The 15,507-nt window shown below is 38.0% G+C and overlaps 1 protein-coding gene across 1 annotated transcript in view; it reads left to right on the top strand.

The window, feature by feature from the left end:
- Positions 1 to 398: 398 nt before the first annotated feature.
- The window catches only part of LOC133440725 (zinc finger protein 585A-like), a 40,883-nt gene continuing 25,774 nt past the window's right edge, over positions 399 to 15,507 (top strand). The window contains exons 1-2 of the mRNA XM_061718043.1: positions 399 to 1,273; positions 8,044 to 8,715. Of these exons, the coding sequence (XP_061574027.1) occupies positions 547 to 1,273; positions 8,044 to 8,715 (1,399 nt within the window). The 5' untranslated portion in view covers positions 399 to 546. The remainder of the gene's footprint in view (positions 1,274 to 8,043; positions 8,716 to 15,507) is intronic.

The raw sequence follows: 15,507 nt of genomic DNA, 5'->3' as shown, positions 1-15,507 counted from the left end.
GTTGGCAGAAATGTTCTTTCAATGTATCTGTCATCTACGTCTTCATCAAAGTCAAAAGTGTTGTATACCTTTAATTGCTTCATCCCCGGCCACATGTAGGAACGTGGCTGTTTTCACTGAATCAGACTTTTCGTCGATTCCACTGGCGACAAGAAACAGTTCAGATCTCTGGATCCAGACTCCAATTTTTCTGCTAGATTTCCTACAGTCACAGTGCCGCCTAATGGTCACACAGAGTAATGCATTTGTTTTCAAATATACTACATAGCTGAAGGGGAAGACAGAAGGTTCAGGACAAACTTTAAACCTCACAAATACAACCAAACAATCAACACTGGGAAACACTTTTGACTTGTTAAAAAGCCTATCTTTTTGTCCCTTTTTGTAATTCCAGACCTCCCACAAGAAAATGTTTGTAAGGTGGAGGAGGATGGGGTTTTCAGTGACCAGCACCTGGATAACCTGGAGAGGAGCTGCAGCCCGGACCAGGAGGAACCAGGGCATCCACAGACTACAGAACTGGAGGAAGACTCCAGCAGTCAGGAGATGAAGCACGAGGACGTAGAGGTGGATGTTCCATTGGTCAATGTCGCTGATGTGAAAGTTGAAAATGATGAACCAGGACCAAACTGTGGCAAGCTGCTGTTGCACACTTCTCCTGAAGCTCAAAACAAAGATGAGGAAGGGACTGAAAGTTTACGCTCAGACTCCAGTAAAACTGCAGATCCGGAGCCAATGAGACGACACGGTGACCACGAAGATGCTGCTTTCCCGTCAGACAGCAACTGTAAATCAAAGCTGATCAGGACCCACACGAGGAAGAAGGTGTTTTCTTGCAGAACTTGCAGGAAAGAGTTTAGTAAACGTAGTATTTTAATGGATCACAAGAAGATCCACACTGGCGAAAGGCCGTACCTGTGCAACACCTGCAACAACGCCTTTACTTATTTATCACATCTTAAACGCCACATAACCACACACACAGGCGAGAAGCCCTACATCTGCAAAACATGTGGAAAAGGTTTCACGCAACGTTCCAACCTGGTGATTCACTCGAGGACCCACACTGGCGAAAGGCCGTACCCGTGCAACACCTGCAGCAAAACCTTTACTAAATTATCAGATCTTAAACGCCACATAACCACGCACACGAGCGAGAAGCCCTACATCTGCAAAACATGTGGAAAGAATTACAGGCAAGCTTCCCACCTGGTGGTTCACTCGAGGAGCCACACGGGCGAGAAGCCCTACATCTGCAAAACATGTGGAAAGAGTTACACGCAAAATTGCAACCTGGTGATTCACTCGAGGATCCACACCGGTGAAAGGCCGTACCTGTGCAACACCTGCAGCAGAACCTTTACGAGATTATCAGATCTTAAAAGCCACATAACCACGCACACGGGCGAGAAGCCATATTTGTGCAAGACGTGCAACAAAGGTTTTAGCCGCAGAATTGGTTTGCTGAGTCACATGAAAAATCACCCGGAGGAGAAGTCTGGTGACTCGTGACAAATGAAGCTCATGTTGTCGTCCTCCGGGGGCAGCTGTCCACTCCTGTCTGACCCACAGAAGAAGAACCTGCAGAAGTCCAACCACCACCTCCTGTGGCTGATGAGCCTAATCCCCTCCCCACAAGGGTTGCAGGTTCAACCCGGATTTATGCTTCTCCGTCAACTTGACGCAGAGGGAACGATGTGGTTGTGTACTTTTTTTAAAGTTCTGCATTGAGTTTGTTTGAATCCCTGTTCCTTCTTAAAATTGTGTTATTTGTTGCTGTTGGTAACTTGCCGTCTCCACGGTGTAAATAAAGAGCTGTTAGTATGTGCTGAAGTTTCTTTAAACGTGACAGTTTATTTCGTTCATCTACAAAGCCTCTCTCACACGTTCTTTTTCCCGTCTGTTTCTTCTTCACTCACATTCTCTTTGTAAAGTTAATCTGCAGCTCCATGTTGTTAAACTCTCTCCATCTACTCCGTTCAGAGTTTAGTCCAAGTTTGATATATTTACATGTTCAGTTTTTACAACATTCCTCTGAAAAACATGAAGAAACTTCAGAGAAACAAGGACAAAAGAAGAAACGCAACCATCAACACGTCAGAAACAGAACAGCCAACCATCTATCACCATTTTATAAACTTTGATGTCTGCAGCATTAAACAAAAAATCTTGAAGATTTCAGAAGTCAGTGCAGTCAGATACGATTTGCTTTTATTTCCCCTTTAAAATGTTTTTATTGATTTAGAAAACAAGAACATTTGGTTTAAAGATGAATGAGGAAATGAGTGTGATGTGGGAAACGCATCACGACACTTGAGTCCCGATACAATACGATATTGCAGTATTCAAATTTTGCGATATATTGTGATGTTATACATAGTTCGCTGAAAACTGTAAAAGGCTTTAAGCATTTTAAATCTGAGCTGCACGTACATCAGATTATCGCTATAATTCATGGGACAAACTAAGTAAAAACAATGTAATTCAAATGATCCATGCTGTGTTATTGTAACTATATAAGCTAAAGTTACAACATATTTGTGTACGTTTTTCATATTTAAATAATATGAAATTAACAATATTGTTTAATCACATGTATAAAATCAAGTTGTACTAGATTTACAACTCGTCTGACACATGGTTTATTCTAAAGCTGATGTTGAGATCCGTCTTGAAGCTGCAGATCTGCAGGTTGGAGAGCAGAGGGGTATTCCAGGAAGCGGGTTTAGTGAAAAGTCTGAGTTTGTTAAGCCTGAGATGAGGGAAATCCGGAGTTTTCAGTTCCAGAAAGCGATTTAACTCAAACTCTGAGTCAGTTACTATGGCAACTGAGCCTCTGAACCTAACCTGCTCGCTAGCAGGTTTACTTCAATAAAGCCTGAGTTTCTCTCCGTCTCCTCCCTCAGTGGCGTCAATTCAGCCAATGGGCCTTTACACAATACACATCCGTTTTCTGCACCACGGACAACAAGCAGCAGAGTTATAGAGTAGAAAAAGCGTTGGGAAAGATAATACCTAGTGAAATCCATCATGTTGTTCTGATATGCATTTGTAGTTATTTTATATGTATTAAGTAATAGAATAAATCAATACAAATAGACACAGAGTAATTCCATAAATGTATAAAAAAAATTTAAAACACATTTACATTTTCCCCTGAAGCCGAGGTGTGGCGGCTGCCCCTGATCTAAATGACAATAAAATTTCATTCAATACCATTCCACCACTGGTTTCATCTGTAATATTATAAGACAGTGTGCTTAAATGTTAAATGAATACTGCATTCAAACTTACACATTGACTGCAGCAACTTTCTCCCACGCCAATTCTCTCCTTTGCTCCTGCAGCTCTGTTTTTTTTTTTTTCTGAAATATGCTCTCATACTCGCCATACGCACGTATTAACACTTCTAGCTCCAGTGGCGTGAAGTATGTGGATGTTCAGATGCAAACTAATGTTTCCTCAAAGGGATTTTGTAAATTGAAATGTTAAATAAAGTTAAAAAAAAAAGAAAACGTATGTGGATCTTTTGTTGTTGCCGGTTGCCATGGTGAATCCTTGTTTCAGGGCTCTACTGATGATGGCTTTTTAACTCGAGCTTAACAAACTCATATCCGCTGTTCTGGAACCGAAAACTCCGAGTTTCCTATCTCAGGTTAAGTCAACTCGGAGTTCAGGTTTAAACTCGGACTTTGTTGAACCTGCTTCCTGGAATACCCCTCAGGTGTTGGAAGGTGAAGTGAAGCCGAAGCCATCGCTTCATCCACTGATCTGTTGGCACGGTAGGAAAACTGATAGGAATCCACTGTGTCAGGAACCATGGAGTTGATGTGGGTTAAAAAAAGATGATCTGCTCTGTTGGTCTCTGGAGAAGGTTTAATGAAAATGTTTCTCCATGAATAAGGACTAAAAATAACATAAAAGTTAAAGACAGACTAATTATCCACAATATTTAACCAATAACGATGAAGTCATTAATGATATGAATGAGGTGGTTAATCATTTTAACAGGTATTTTGTGAGTGCTGGCAGAAAAATGTGTGATCCTGGATCAGCTGATGGATGGAAGGAAACATTAATAAGTAGAAATCCAGATTCAATGTTTCTCACAGCTGTGGAGGAGAGAGAAATCATAGATATTGTAAGTAAATGTAAAAACAAGGTGTCAACTGACTGTGGTGATATGACAATAGTCAAAAAGGTTATTGATGGATTGTTAACTGACATACAGCTGTAATCAGTCACTCAGAACTGGGACATTTCCAAAAACAAATGAAAACTGCAAAAGTCATCCCACTGTACAGAACTGGAGACAGACACCAATTCACTAATTACAGGCCTGATTCTTTACTCCCAACATTTTCTAAGATCCTAGAAAAAGTATTTATTTACAGGTTGGACAAATTAATGCCAATCAAAAGGCCACGCCCCTAATTACGCATTAAACTTCTTGCTTTATATAATTCCAACCTGCCACAATACGAGGAAAAAGAGGCTTCAAACCCCTGCAGAAAACCTGTGGGTGATTCATGCATGAATGAACCGTCATTCTGAGTTTGGGGGTTAGTTTGGGATCTTTATTCCCTCTAGTGGTTAAATGTTGGAAACTGCAGCTTTAAATGTGTCTTGTATATCTATATATTTCACACCAAAATCATGTTAATTGGTCCTCATTTCCTTCCCTGTGTTCCCTCTGGTCGAACCATCTGAAGTTTACCTTCCCTCTGACTTAACTTACTTTTTTATTTTAATGCCAAACGGTGACTCATGAGTCCTGCATGTGCACGTCAATAATAAATCCACCGACTGGAAGCGCTGACCTAAACTAAGATGGATTTTTAAATGTTTTAATGTCTCAAAGACTTACCATGTATTATTTTGAGTCTCATTGCAATAAAAGTTTCTTAACAACATAAATGTTTTATGACAATAATAAAGTACACATGAATTAAAAAATATTTTTCTTTTATTTATTGATATTAACAATCAGAAGCTTATCATATAAATTGCGTCAGCTCTCATTGTGTCAGAAAAAATAAAACTCTTTCTAAACCTTCTTGCTTGTGTTGTTTTCTCAGATGTAAATCACTTTGGATAAAAGCGTCTGCTAAATGACAGAAGTCGTAGTAAACCAGTGATGAAAAGAATGTTGTATGCATTTTGTTCTAATTACTTTCGTTGGTAAATGAAATACTTACTGTAACTGCGAGAAGGAACTATGTCATTTGTTCAGACTCCACTGCAGCCCTTCAGAGTTTGACTTCAAATAAAACAACAAGAGAAGATCTAGTGTTGGAAATATTAATGGTGTTGTGGAGGTTATGCAGAACTGGAATTACTGTGCAGTTTTGTTGGGTTCCTGCCCACATGGGTGTTGATGGCAATGAGAAAGCAGACAATATTGCTAAAAGAGCATTGAAATTGAGTAGTGAGGTAATTATGGAAATTCCTTTTGGTAAAGGTGAAGCAAAATCATGAATTAGAAAGGCAGTGAGGGATTCATGGCAGAAGGTGTGGGACAACAGTGTAAAAGGGAGACATTTTTATAACATACAGAAGTCAATTAACGTGAAGGTTTTCAAAGGAAAGTGTAGGAGAGAGGAAGTCATCATTTCTAGATTAAGATTAGGTCATACTAGTTTAAAATCAACTCTGTATTTAATGTCAAAGTCCGTGTCTGATAAATGTGATGAGTGTGATGTCACAGAGAATGTAGAGCATGTGATTCTTAAATGTGGCAAGTATGAGGTAGAAAGGAACGCTTTAAGAGACAGGATGTACGAGCTGGGACGGGAATGGAGTTTAGTAGGTTATTAGGGAGGAGTGAGGTGATGAGGGATTGTTATAAGGAAATCCTTGTCTTTCTTAAAGATGCAGGGATAGATAATAAGATTTAAATGTGATTATCTTATTTTATTTAGGTATTTCCTTTTTCCCCCATTTAAGTTAGAGGGCATTAAAAAAAAGAAAAAAAAGAAGATTTACAATAACAATATAATTATCAATATTTCCCCCCCCCTTTTTTTACTTTTCATAACATTAATTAAACCAAAATAAATAACTAATAAGAGAAAAAAGAAAAATAAGAAAAAGAAAAAATAAATTAAAAAAAGGAAATAAATAAATGAGTAAATAAAAATAAAAACAACAGCACACCCTCTCCCCTTCCCTCCGTCACATGGTCAATAAATGACATCATTCAAAATCATTTAACATATGTCTATTAATACTAGAACAAAAATGAATAATAAATATAATCAAGTCCTGTGTAAACACATTCATTAATACAGTAGATGATTCAGATCATTTCAGTTCAGAGTCATTTTTAATAAACTGGGAGGCATTGAACTGTTACTAAGATGCAACTTTACCGTTCAAATTTCATGCTTTAGACTTAATCGTTTATTTTGTAGAAAAGATGCAGGTCACAGTGTGAGATGTGAGATGACACTGGCAAAAAACGTGATGGTTGGAGGATGTTCATATTAGGGATGGGCGGTATGGACTAAAAAATGTATCACGATAATTTCCGGCATTTATCCCGATAACGATTAAAAAATACCAATTCAACTCCACCTTTTCAACTATAAATCTATCTCGCTCTCAGATCCGCCATGTTTGTTACACAAATCGTCATCAACGGGAATTTATCCTTCTTTCTTTCTTTCTTTCTTTCTTTCTTTCTTTCTTTCTTTCTTTCTTTCTTTCTTTCTTTCTTTCTTTCTTTCTTTCTTTCTTTCTTTCTTTCTTTCTTTCAGGCTCATTTCCTTCCTTCCTTCCTTCTTACCTTCTTTCCTCCTGCTCTCTCCTTCCCTCTTCCCTTCCTCTTTTCTCCCTTCCTTCCTCCTTTCCTTGTTTTCTCCCTTCTCCCCTTTTCTTCCTTCCTTCCTTCCTTCCTTCTTTTTTCCCTTCCTTCCTTCTTTCCTCCTGCTCTCTTTCCTTCTTTTCTCCCTTCTTTTCTCCCTTCCTTCCTTCCCTCCTTCCTTCCTTCCTTCCTTCCTTCCTTCCTTCCTTCCTTCCTTCCTTCCTTCCTTCCTTCCTTCCTTCCTTCCTTCCTTCCTTCCTTCCTTCCTTCCTTCCTTCCTTCCTTCCTTCCTTCCTTCCTTCCTTCCTTCCCGTACGTTGTGGATTTAACGCAGAACCATAAATCATTTTTACACAAAAACTTTATCAAAGGGAATTTATGGTTTTTACCGCGAGATGACAAATTCTTATCGTGAGGAATTTTTTGGACGGTATATCGTGAACGGTAAAATATCGCCCATTCCTAGTTCATATATGTGTTCATATGCTGTACTTGTAGTTAGATTGTTATATATGACACTGAAGAAGCCATTTCTGGAACAACAACTTTATTCTTCAACTGTCTCGATACCAACGCAGTAACACAAGAGTACAGTCACAGTGCCGCCTAATGGTCACACAGAGTAATGCACTTGTTTTCAAATATACTACATAGATGAAGGGGAAGACAGAAGATTCAGGACAAAGTTTAAACCTCACAAATACAACCAAACAATCAACACTGGGAAGCACTTTTGACTTGTTAAAATCCTATCTTTTTGTCCCTTTTTGTAATTCCAGAACTCCCACAAGAAAATGTTTGTAAGGTGGAGGAGGACGGGGTTTTCAGTGACCAGCACCTGGATAACCTGGAGAGGAGCTGCAGCCCGGACCAGGAGGAACCAGGGCATCCACAGACTACAGAACTGGAGGAAGACTCCAGCGGTCAGGAGATGAAGCACGAGGACGTAGAGGTGGATGTCTCATTGGTCAATCTCGCTGATGTGAAAGTTGAAAATGGTGAACCAGGACCAAACTGTGGCCAGCTGCTGTTGCACACTTCTCCTGAAGCTCAAAACAAAGATGAGGAAGGGACTGAAAGTTTACACTCAGACTCCAGTAAAACTGCAGATCCGGAGCCAATGAGACGACACGGTGACCACGAAGATGCTGCTGTCCCGTCAGACAGCAACTGTAAATCAAAGCTGACCAGGACCCACACGGGGAGAAAGGTATTTTCTTGCAGTACTTGCAGGAAAGAGTTCAGTAGAAGTAGTATTTTAATGGATCACATGAAGATCCACACTGGCGAAATGCCGTACCTGTGCAGCACCTGCGGAAAATCGTTTAGAAAATCATCAATGCTCAAGAAGCATAAAATGATCCACAAGGGCGAGAAGCTCTATATCTGCAAAACATGTGGAAAGAGTTACACGCAAAATTCCAAACTGGTGATTCACTCGAGGACCCACACCGGTGAAAGGCCGTACCCGTGCAACACCTGCAGCAAAACCTTTACTAATTTATGGGATCTTAGACGCCACATAACCACGCACACGGGTGAGAAGCCCTACATCTGCAAAACATGTGGAAAGAGTTACAGGCAAGATTCCCACCTGCTGGTTCACTCGAGGATCCACACCGGCGAAAGGCGGTACCTGTGTAACATCTGCGGAAAATCGTTTATAAACTCATCACATCTTAAACGCCACATAACCACGCACACGGGCGAGAAGCCCTACATCTGCAAAACATGTGGAAAAAGTTACACAGAACGTTACAACCTGGTGGTTCACTCGAGGATCCACACTGGCGAAAGGCCGTACCTGTGCAACACCTGCAGTAAAACTTTTACTAGATCATCACATCTTAAAAGCCACATAAACACGCACACGGACGAGAAGCGATATTTGTGCAAGACGTGCAACAAAGGTTTTAGCCGCAGAATTGATTTGCTGAGTCACATGAAAAATCACCCGGAGGAGAAGTCTGGTGACTCGTGACAAATGAAGCTCATGTTGTCGTCCTCCGGGGGCAGCTGTCCACTCCTGTCTGACCCACAGAAGAAGAACCCGCAGAAGTCCAACCACCACCTCCTGTGGCTGTTGAGACTAATCCCCTCCCCACAAGGGTTGCAGGTTCAACACAGATTTATTCTTCTCCGTCAACTTGACGCAGAGGGAACGATGTGGTTGTGTACTTTTTTGCATTGAGTTTATTTGAATCCTTGTTCCTTCTTAAAATTGTTATTTGTTGCTGTTGGTAACTTGCCGTCTCCACGGTGCAAATAAAGAGCTGTTAGTATGCGCTGAAGTTTCTTTAAACGTTTATTTCGTTCATCTACAAAGTCTTTTTTTTTATTTATTTTTTTTTATTTAGCACAAACAGTATCATATAAATAAACAACATGAACAATCAACATTACTGGGATGTGCAAAGGGGAGGTATGAAACCCAAGAGGGCTTATATGAAAACCTCACCCAACATATTCAAATATCAAATTTGTTACAGTTTAAAAACAACATAGGAAAATAATTGAACAGTAATGAGAAATAAGTAGAAAAGTGTAGAGATTAAACAGTAAAATATATAAGGAGAAAAAAAAAATAGGAATACGTACATAAATGAATAATACAAAACAAAAATAATGAATAAGCTCATAAGGAGAGAGAGAGAGAGGGGCGAGAGAGAGAGAGAGAGAGAAAAAACACAACAATAATTATCTTATGTTTGATGATACATGGTTTGACTGATGAGGTACTTTTTGAGAGCCTTTTTAAATGATGTTAAGTTAATAATTTTTTTCAGATAGTCAGGTAGATTGATTCCAGAGACGTGGACCTTGATAACGAATTGAAAATTGCCCAAGAGCAGTTCTAAAGAAGGCAGTGTGGAGGTTGGAAGAGCTTCGTGTCTGGTAGCTATGGACTTGGTTATTGGACATAAATATGTGAGAGAAACTACAAGGTAAAATATTCATTCTATGCTGAAACACAAATAAACAAATCTGATACACATTGATATCATAGACATTCATGAAATTAAGTTCTTGAAACAGTGGACCTGAACTTGCATGTGGCTCAGAGTATGTAACCATTCTAACAAATCGTTTCTGTAAAGTAACAAGGTGTTTGAGGTTTGTTTTGTAAGTGCTTGCCCATACAAGATTGCAATAAGTGAGAAAAGGATATATTAAAGTATAATAAAGTGATATAAGGATTTTTCTGGGTAAAACATGTCTTATCCTGCTGATGACACCAATGTTCTTAGCAACTTTGTTACAGATGAATAATACATGTTTTTTCCAATTTAATTTTTCATCAATATAAATACCCAAAAACTTGGCATATTGCACTCTAATAAGAGAATGATTGAATATGTAGACATCTTTATCATAAGGAATCTTTTTCTTATTTTTTGGTACAACTAACATGTATGAAGTTTTTTTAATATTTAGAGATAATTTATTTTTTTGGAACCAAAGATTAACTTTTGTTAGTTCAACATTTGTTTGAGTAATTAGGTCTTCATAACTTCGATTCGACATAAACATATTCGTATCATCAGCAAAATTGACAAAAAACATGCTTTTTGAAACCAGATATAAATCATTTACATAAATAATAAAAAGCAAAGGACCAAGAATGGATCCTTGCGGCAAACCACATGTTAACTTCCTATAGCTAGAATCAAAACCATTCCAAGAAACAAACTGTTTACGGTTGTTCAGATAGTCACAGAACCATTGAAGCTCTATTTCCCCAATACCATACATCTGCAATTTTTTAACCAGAAGACTATGATCAACGGTATCGAAGGCTTTGGACAGGTCTATAAAAACCCCAATAGTAAATTCATTATTATCCAATGCCGTTGAAAATCTATCAATTAGTTGAACCAGAGCCATCGCGGTGGAGTGTTTTTCTCTAAATCCATATTGATGAGAATAGAGGAGATTGGATTCATTTAAATACTCTGTTAGTCTATTGTACACAATTCTTTCAAGTACTTTGGCCAAACAAGGCAAAATGGATATTGGTCTATAATTTGAGTACTTACACTTTTCATCAGATTTGTGTACTGGGATGACTCTGGCCCATTTGAACTGGTCAGGACAACGACCTGTAGCAAGTGAGCAATTCAATATGTTTTTTTTCTTCTTCACTTACATTCCCTTTGTAAAGTTAATCTGCAGCTCGATGTTGTTAAACTCTCTCCATCTACTCCGTTTGAGGTTAGTCCAAGTTTTTACAACGTCCCTCTGAAAACATGAAGAATCTTCAGAGAAACGAGGACAAAAGAAGAAACGCAACCATCAACACGTCAGAAACAGAACAGCCAACCATTTGTCACCTTTTTATAAACTTTAATATCTGCAGCATTAAACAAAAAACCTTGAAGATTTCAGAAGTCAGTGCAGTCAGATACGGTTTGCTTTTATTTCCCCTTTAAAATGATTTTATGATTTAGAAAACAAGAACATTTGGTTTTCAAATGAATGAGGAAATGAGTGTGATGTGGGATACACATCACGATACTTGAGTCACGATACAATACGATATTGCGGTATCCAAATTTTGCGATATATTGTGATGTTATACATAGTTCGCTGAAAACTGTAAAAGGCTTTATGCATTTTAAAATCTGAGCTGCACGTACATCAGATTATCGCGATAATTCATGGGACAAACTAAATCAAAATAATGCAATTTAAATTATCCATGCTGTGTTGTGTACGTTTTTCACATTATTTAAATAATATGAAATTAACAATATTATTTAATCACATGTATAAAATCAAGTTGTACTAGATTTACAACTCGTCTGACACATGATTTCTTCTAAAGCTGATGTTGAGATCCGTGTTGAAGCTGCAGATCTGCAGGTTGGAGAGCAGGAAGAAGAGGGAGGATCATCGGGATCAGATTCCAGGAAGAGGACAGACTTTGGATTTAACCCTTTTATATCAGACATCCGTTTAGAAGTAAATGTCTTTTTACCTCAACTCATATTTAGTCAGAAATAATCATGAAAAATGTAATTAAGTTTTCATTGTAGATTTATTGTTTATAATTCTGGAATATTACACCCTCCATATGTAGAAAGAGCAGCAGTGCCCCCTGGTGGTGAGTTATAAAAGCTCAACATAAACCCAAGAGTGAACATTCTATGGTAACAATAATAATAACAAGCAGTGGCGGCTGGTGATAAAAATATGTTTTACATAAACATTTAACATTTTTCAAGTAACAAAATAACATTTTAACAATTTTTCAGATTTTTTCAGTTATTATACAGATATTGTCTGAAAAATGGTTCAAATATGTTATTTTTTATTTGAAAAATCTAAAATTTGTTTTGTTGATGAGAAAATATTTTCTTATTTTTGTGAGGGGGGATATATATTGTTTTTCGGCACTACCTTGTTCTCTATAGCTGATATAACATGAATTACTCCTATGTGGGATCAATAAAGTTCTTATTTTTGCCATCTCAGAAAATTAAATATATTATATTTGGTGCCTAACTGTTTCCCAAGTATATTAGTGCATGTGTGAATGAATAAATGAGACGTAAAACGTACATTTCTTTGTAGAAAGATGCTTTATGAAAATAAGTCAATTTACTTGTATTAGTTTACAGCGCAGTCTTGAACATCCAATATGGCGGCGACGTTGACGTGTTATATAATACATCCATGATCAGCAGCTCCATGGAAGGAGGAGGAGACATGTCTATGCGGAAATCCAGATTGTAACACCTGGCGGAAGAGCGAAAGTTTGGAGCGAACGGAACACGTGAGCAGTGATTCCTTTGAGGAGGACGGTTCTGTTGTTTCCTTTCTTTTTCCTCTTCAACAATGTCTAAGGTGAATCATCTGAGAGAGTTTATCGGTCAGCGACTAACAGCAGCTGCTGTAGAAATATTGTCAGTGTTTGAAAAAAGCATCTTGGAGTATGAAGAAGAGCTCGACCGTCAGCGCAGACTGTTGGACCTCGCCTGGAAACCTGAAATCAGACTCCACAGAGTCGGTACGTAACCCTGGAAAGTTGAATGAATGAACACATGAGTATGACTCCTACAAGATCCCTTTGTTTCCAGTTAAAAGCCGTGGTGATGAAGCAAACCAACTAAATGGGAAACTCCCCCAGCCAGCCGTCATTCGTACATCCGTGGTCAAATCAGCCGCTCCTAAATGTTCATGTGCTCCTATTTCAGTCTTTACGGTAAATGAATGAACGCGGCTCAGAAACGGAAAGATATGAAGTTCTGAGTTTGAGATAATGCAGATATGTTTTTCTTCCTTCAGGTTCTGTTTTGCAGAGACTATACAAATTAATTCTCCCATAATTTCCCCCAATACCTCATATAGCTCTCTTCACAACAGGCACAGTGAATTTCAAACAATTTTACTGTATAAATATTAAAGGTGTATTTCAATGTGTTTTACCTTTTACTGTCCTTATTGTTCAGCGGTGTTTTTTAAATATTTATATTCCTATACTAATAATAATAAATATTTATAGGCGCCTTTCAGGACACCCAAGGTCGCCGTACAAAAGGACATTAAAAACAATCAATAAAACTTTGCCATCAATTAAAAACATAGCAAAGTACAATAATGAGGTTATTCCAGTTCCAAGATTATGAAAAGTTTTTAGAAAAGTAAGGTGTTTGAAGTTTACACCTTTTAATATTTATACAGTAAAATTGTTTGAAATTAAGCATGCTTGTAATGATTACAGTTGTGAAGAGGGCTATATGAGGTATTGGGGGAAATTATGGGAGAATTCATTTTTACAGTCTCTGCAAAACAGAACCTGAAGCGAAAAAGGAGACTGACTTTTTTAGAAAAGGTGTTTGAGGTTTAGATCTAAAAGAAAAGTGTTTCACCCTTTTCACAACTACAATCACTACAGGCACACTGGATTTCAAACCATTTTACTGTGGAAAAATTGAAATATTAAGGTGTAAACTTCAAACACCTTACTTTTCTAAAACAAATCAATCACCTTTTGCTTCAGGTTCTGTTTTGCAGAGACTGGAAAAATGAATTCTCCCATAATTTCACCCAATACCTCATATACCTCTCTTCTTAACTAGACTCACTACAGGCACAGTGAATTTCAAACAATTTTACTGTACAAATATTAAAAGGAAAACTCCCGCACACCTTCTTCTCACCGTACTCGTGTTTATTGGGCCGACGTTTTGGTCATAGACCTTTTTCAAGGCATCAAACAGATCGGAACAAAAGCTTGTCTATTATAGGCTGGTAGGACTATGTGGTCCAATCAGGCGCCGCCACACAAACACCTGAGCATCTTCAAACAAGGTCACATACCGAAATACAGTCATTAAGCATCACCAAAAACCAGGGAAAAGAGACAACACCCATAAAGTGCATGCATGAAATACATCAATCAATGACCATCGAATCCAAAGGTATAATCATTAGAAAGGGAGGATGATTATACCTGTAACGTGTTAATCTTAGGTAGCAATCAATTTAAAATATTTACAAAAATTTAAAAAATACACAATGAGGGAAGAGAGTCACACAGCAAAAATCCCATCTAAGTGTTCTGATCTTATACAGTATAAAAAATAGGGAGGATGAATGTACTGTAAAAACACAAAGTACATCAAAACTTATAAGGAGAACATCTTAGAATAAATAGGAGTCAGGGCCAGTCTCCTAATCGACCCATTCCCTTGAGAAAGGAAGGGAAAGGAAAACTGGTCAAATTCAACTCTCAAAATGTTTAAAGATACTTAAAAGACGTGAATATATATATATATATATATATATATATATATATATATATATATATATACACACATTACACAAGTTATACGTATAGATACTGGCTATCGTTATTGTGGGGAAGTAACTACACATGATGATAAAAAACCAAATCATAACACTCAAAGGCAGTTCATCATTCAATCCCTTCGGTGCCAGTGTTTGCAAAGTAAAAATCCAGAAGAGCTCTCGACGTTTTAGCAGCAAGTCCAGATTCCCATCCCTCCGTGGAAGGCTGACTTTTTCAAGTCCACAAAAACGTAAAGTTGAGATAACATGTTTGTTCTCGTTGAAATGAACAGCCACAGGATAGTTAATGTCTTTTCTCCATATGGAGCTTTTATGTTCACTTATCCTTTGTTTTAACTGCCTGGAAGTTTTTCCCACATATGCTAGACCTCAACGGCAGCGTAGCATATATATATATGACATGTGTAGATGTGCAAGTAATCACCTCTTTGATGGAAATTTTTTTATTAGAGTGGGGATGATAAAAAAAAGTTGGTCTTGGAGGTGTTATTGCATTGTGCGCAGTTACCACACCGGTAATTTCCAGCAGGTAAGGGAGCCAACAGTCTCTGAGTAGGTGTCTTAGGTGTTCATCTCTGATGCCTTGTCTATGAAATCCTCTGTACTGCTGCAAATTCTCCGGAGTCTGAAAAACTGCCTTTTGGGTAGGCCTCTTTTGAGGGGAGGAGGATGAAAACTACTAGCCAATAAGAACGTATTTCCTTCGGTTTCTTTGCGGTAGAGTGAAGTGGATAAGGAGCCATTCTTTTTTTCAACCCACATATCTAGAAAATTAACTTTTTCACTACTATACTCCATTGTAAATTGGAGGTTGCTGTCGAAGCTATTCAGTAAGGTTAAAAAGTATTTCAGTTCATTAGCATAAGCTTTAAAGCAGCACAACGTAA

This window comes from Cololabis saira, chromosome 3 (genome assembly GCF_033807715.1).
Source record: "Cololabis saira isolate AMF1-May2022 chromosome 3, fColSai1.1, whole genome shotgun sequence".
NCBI classification, from domain to species: Eukaryota; Metazoa; Chordata; class Actinopteri; order Beloniformes; family Belonidae; genus Cololabis; species Cololabis saira.
This window is presented reverse-complemented; position numbering and strand designations above follow the sequence as displayed.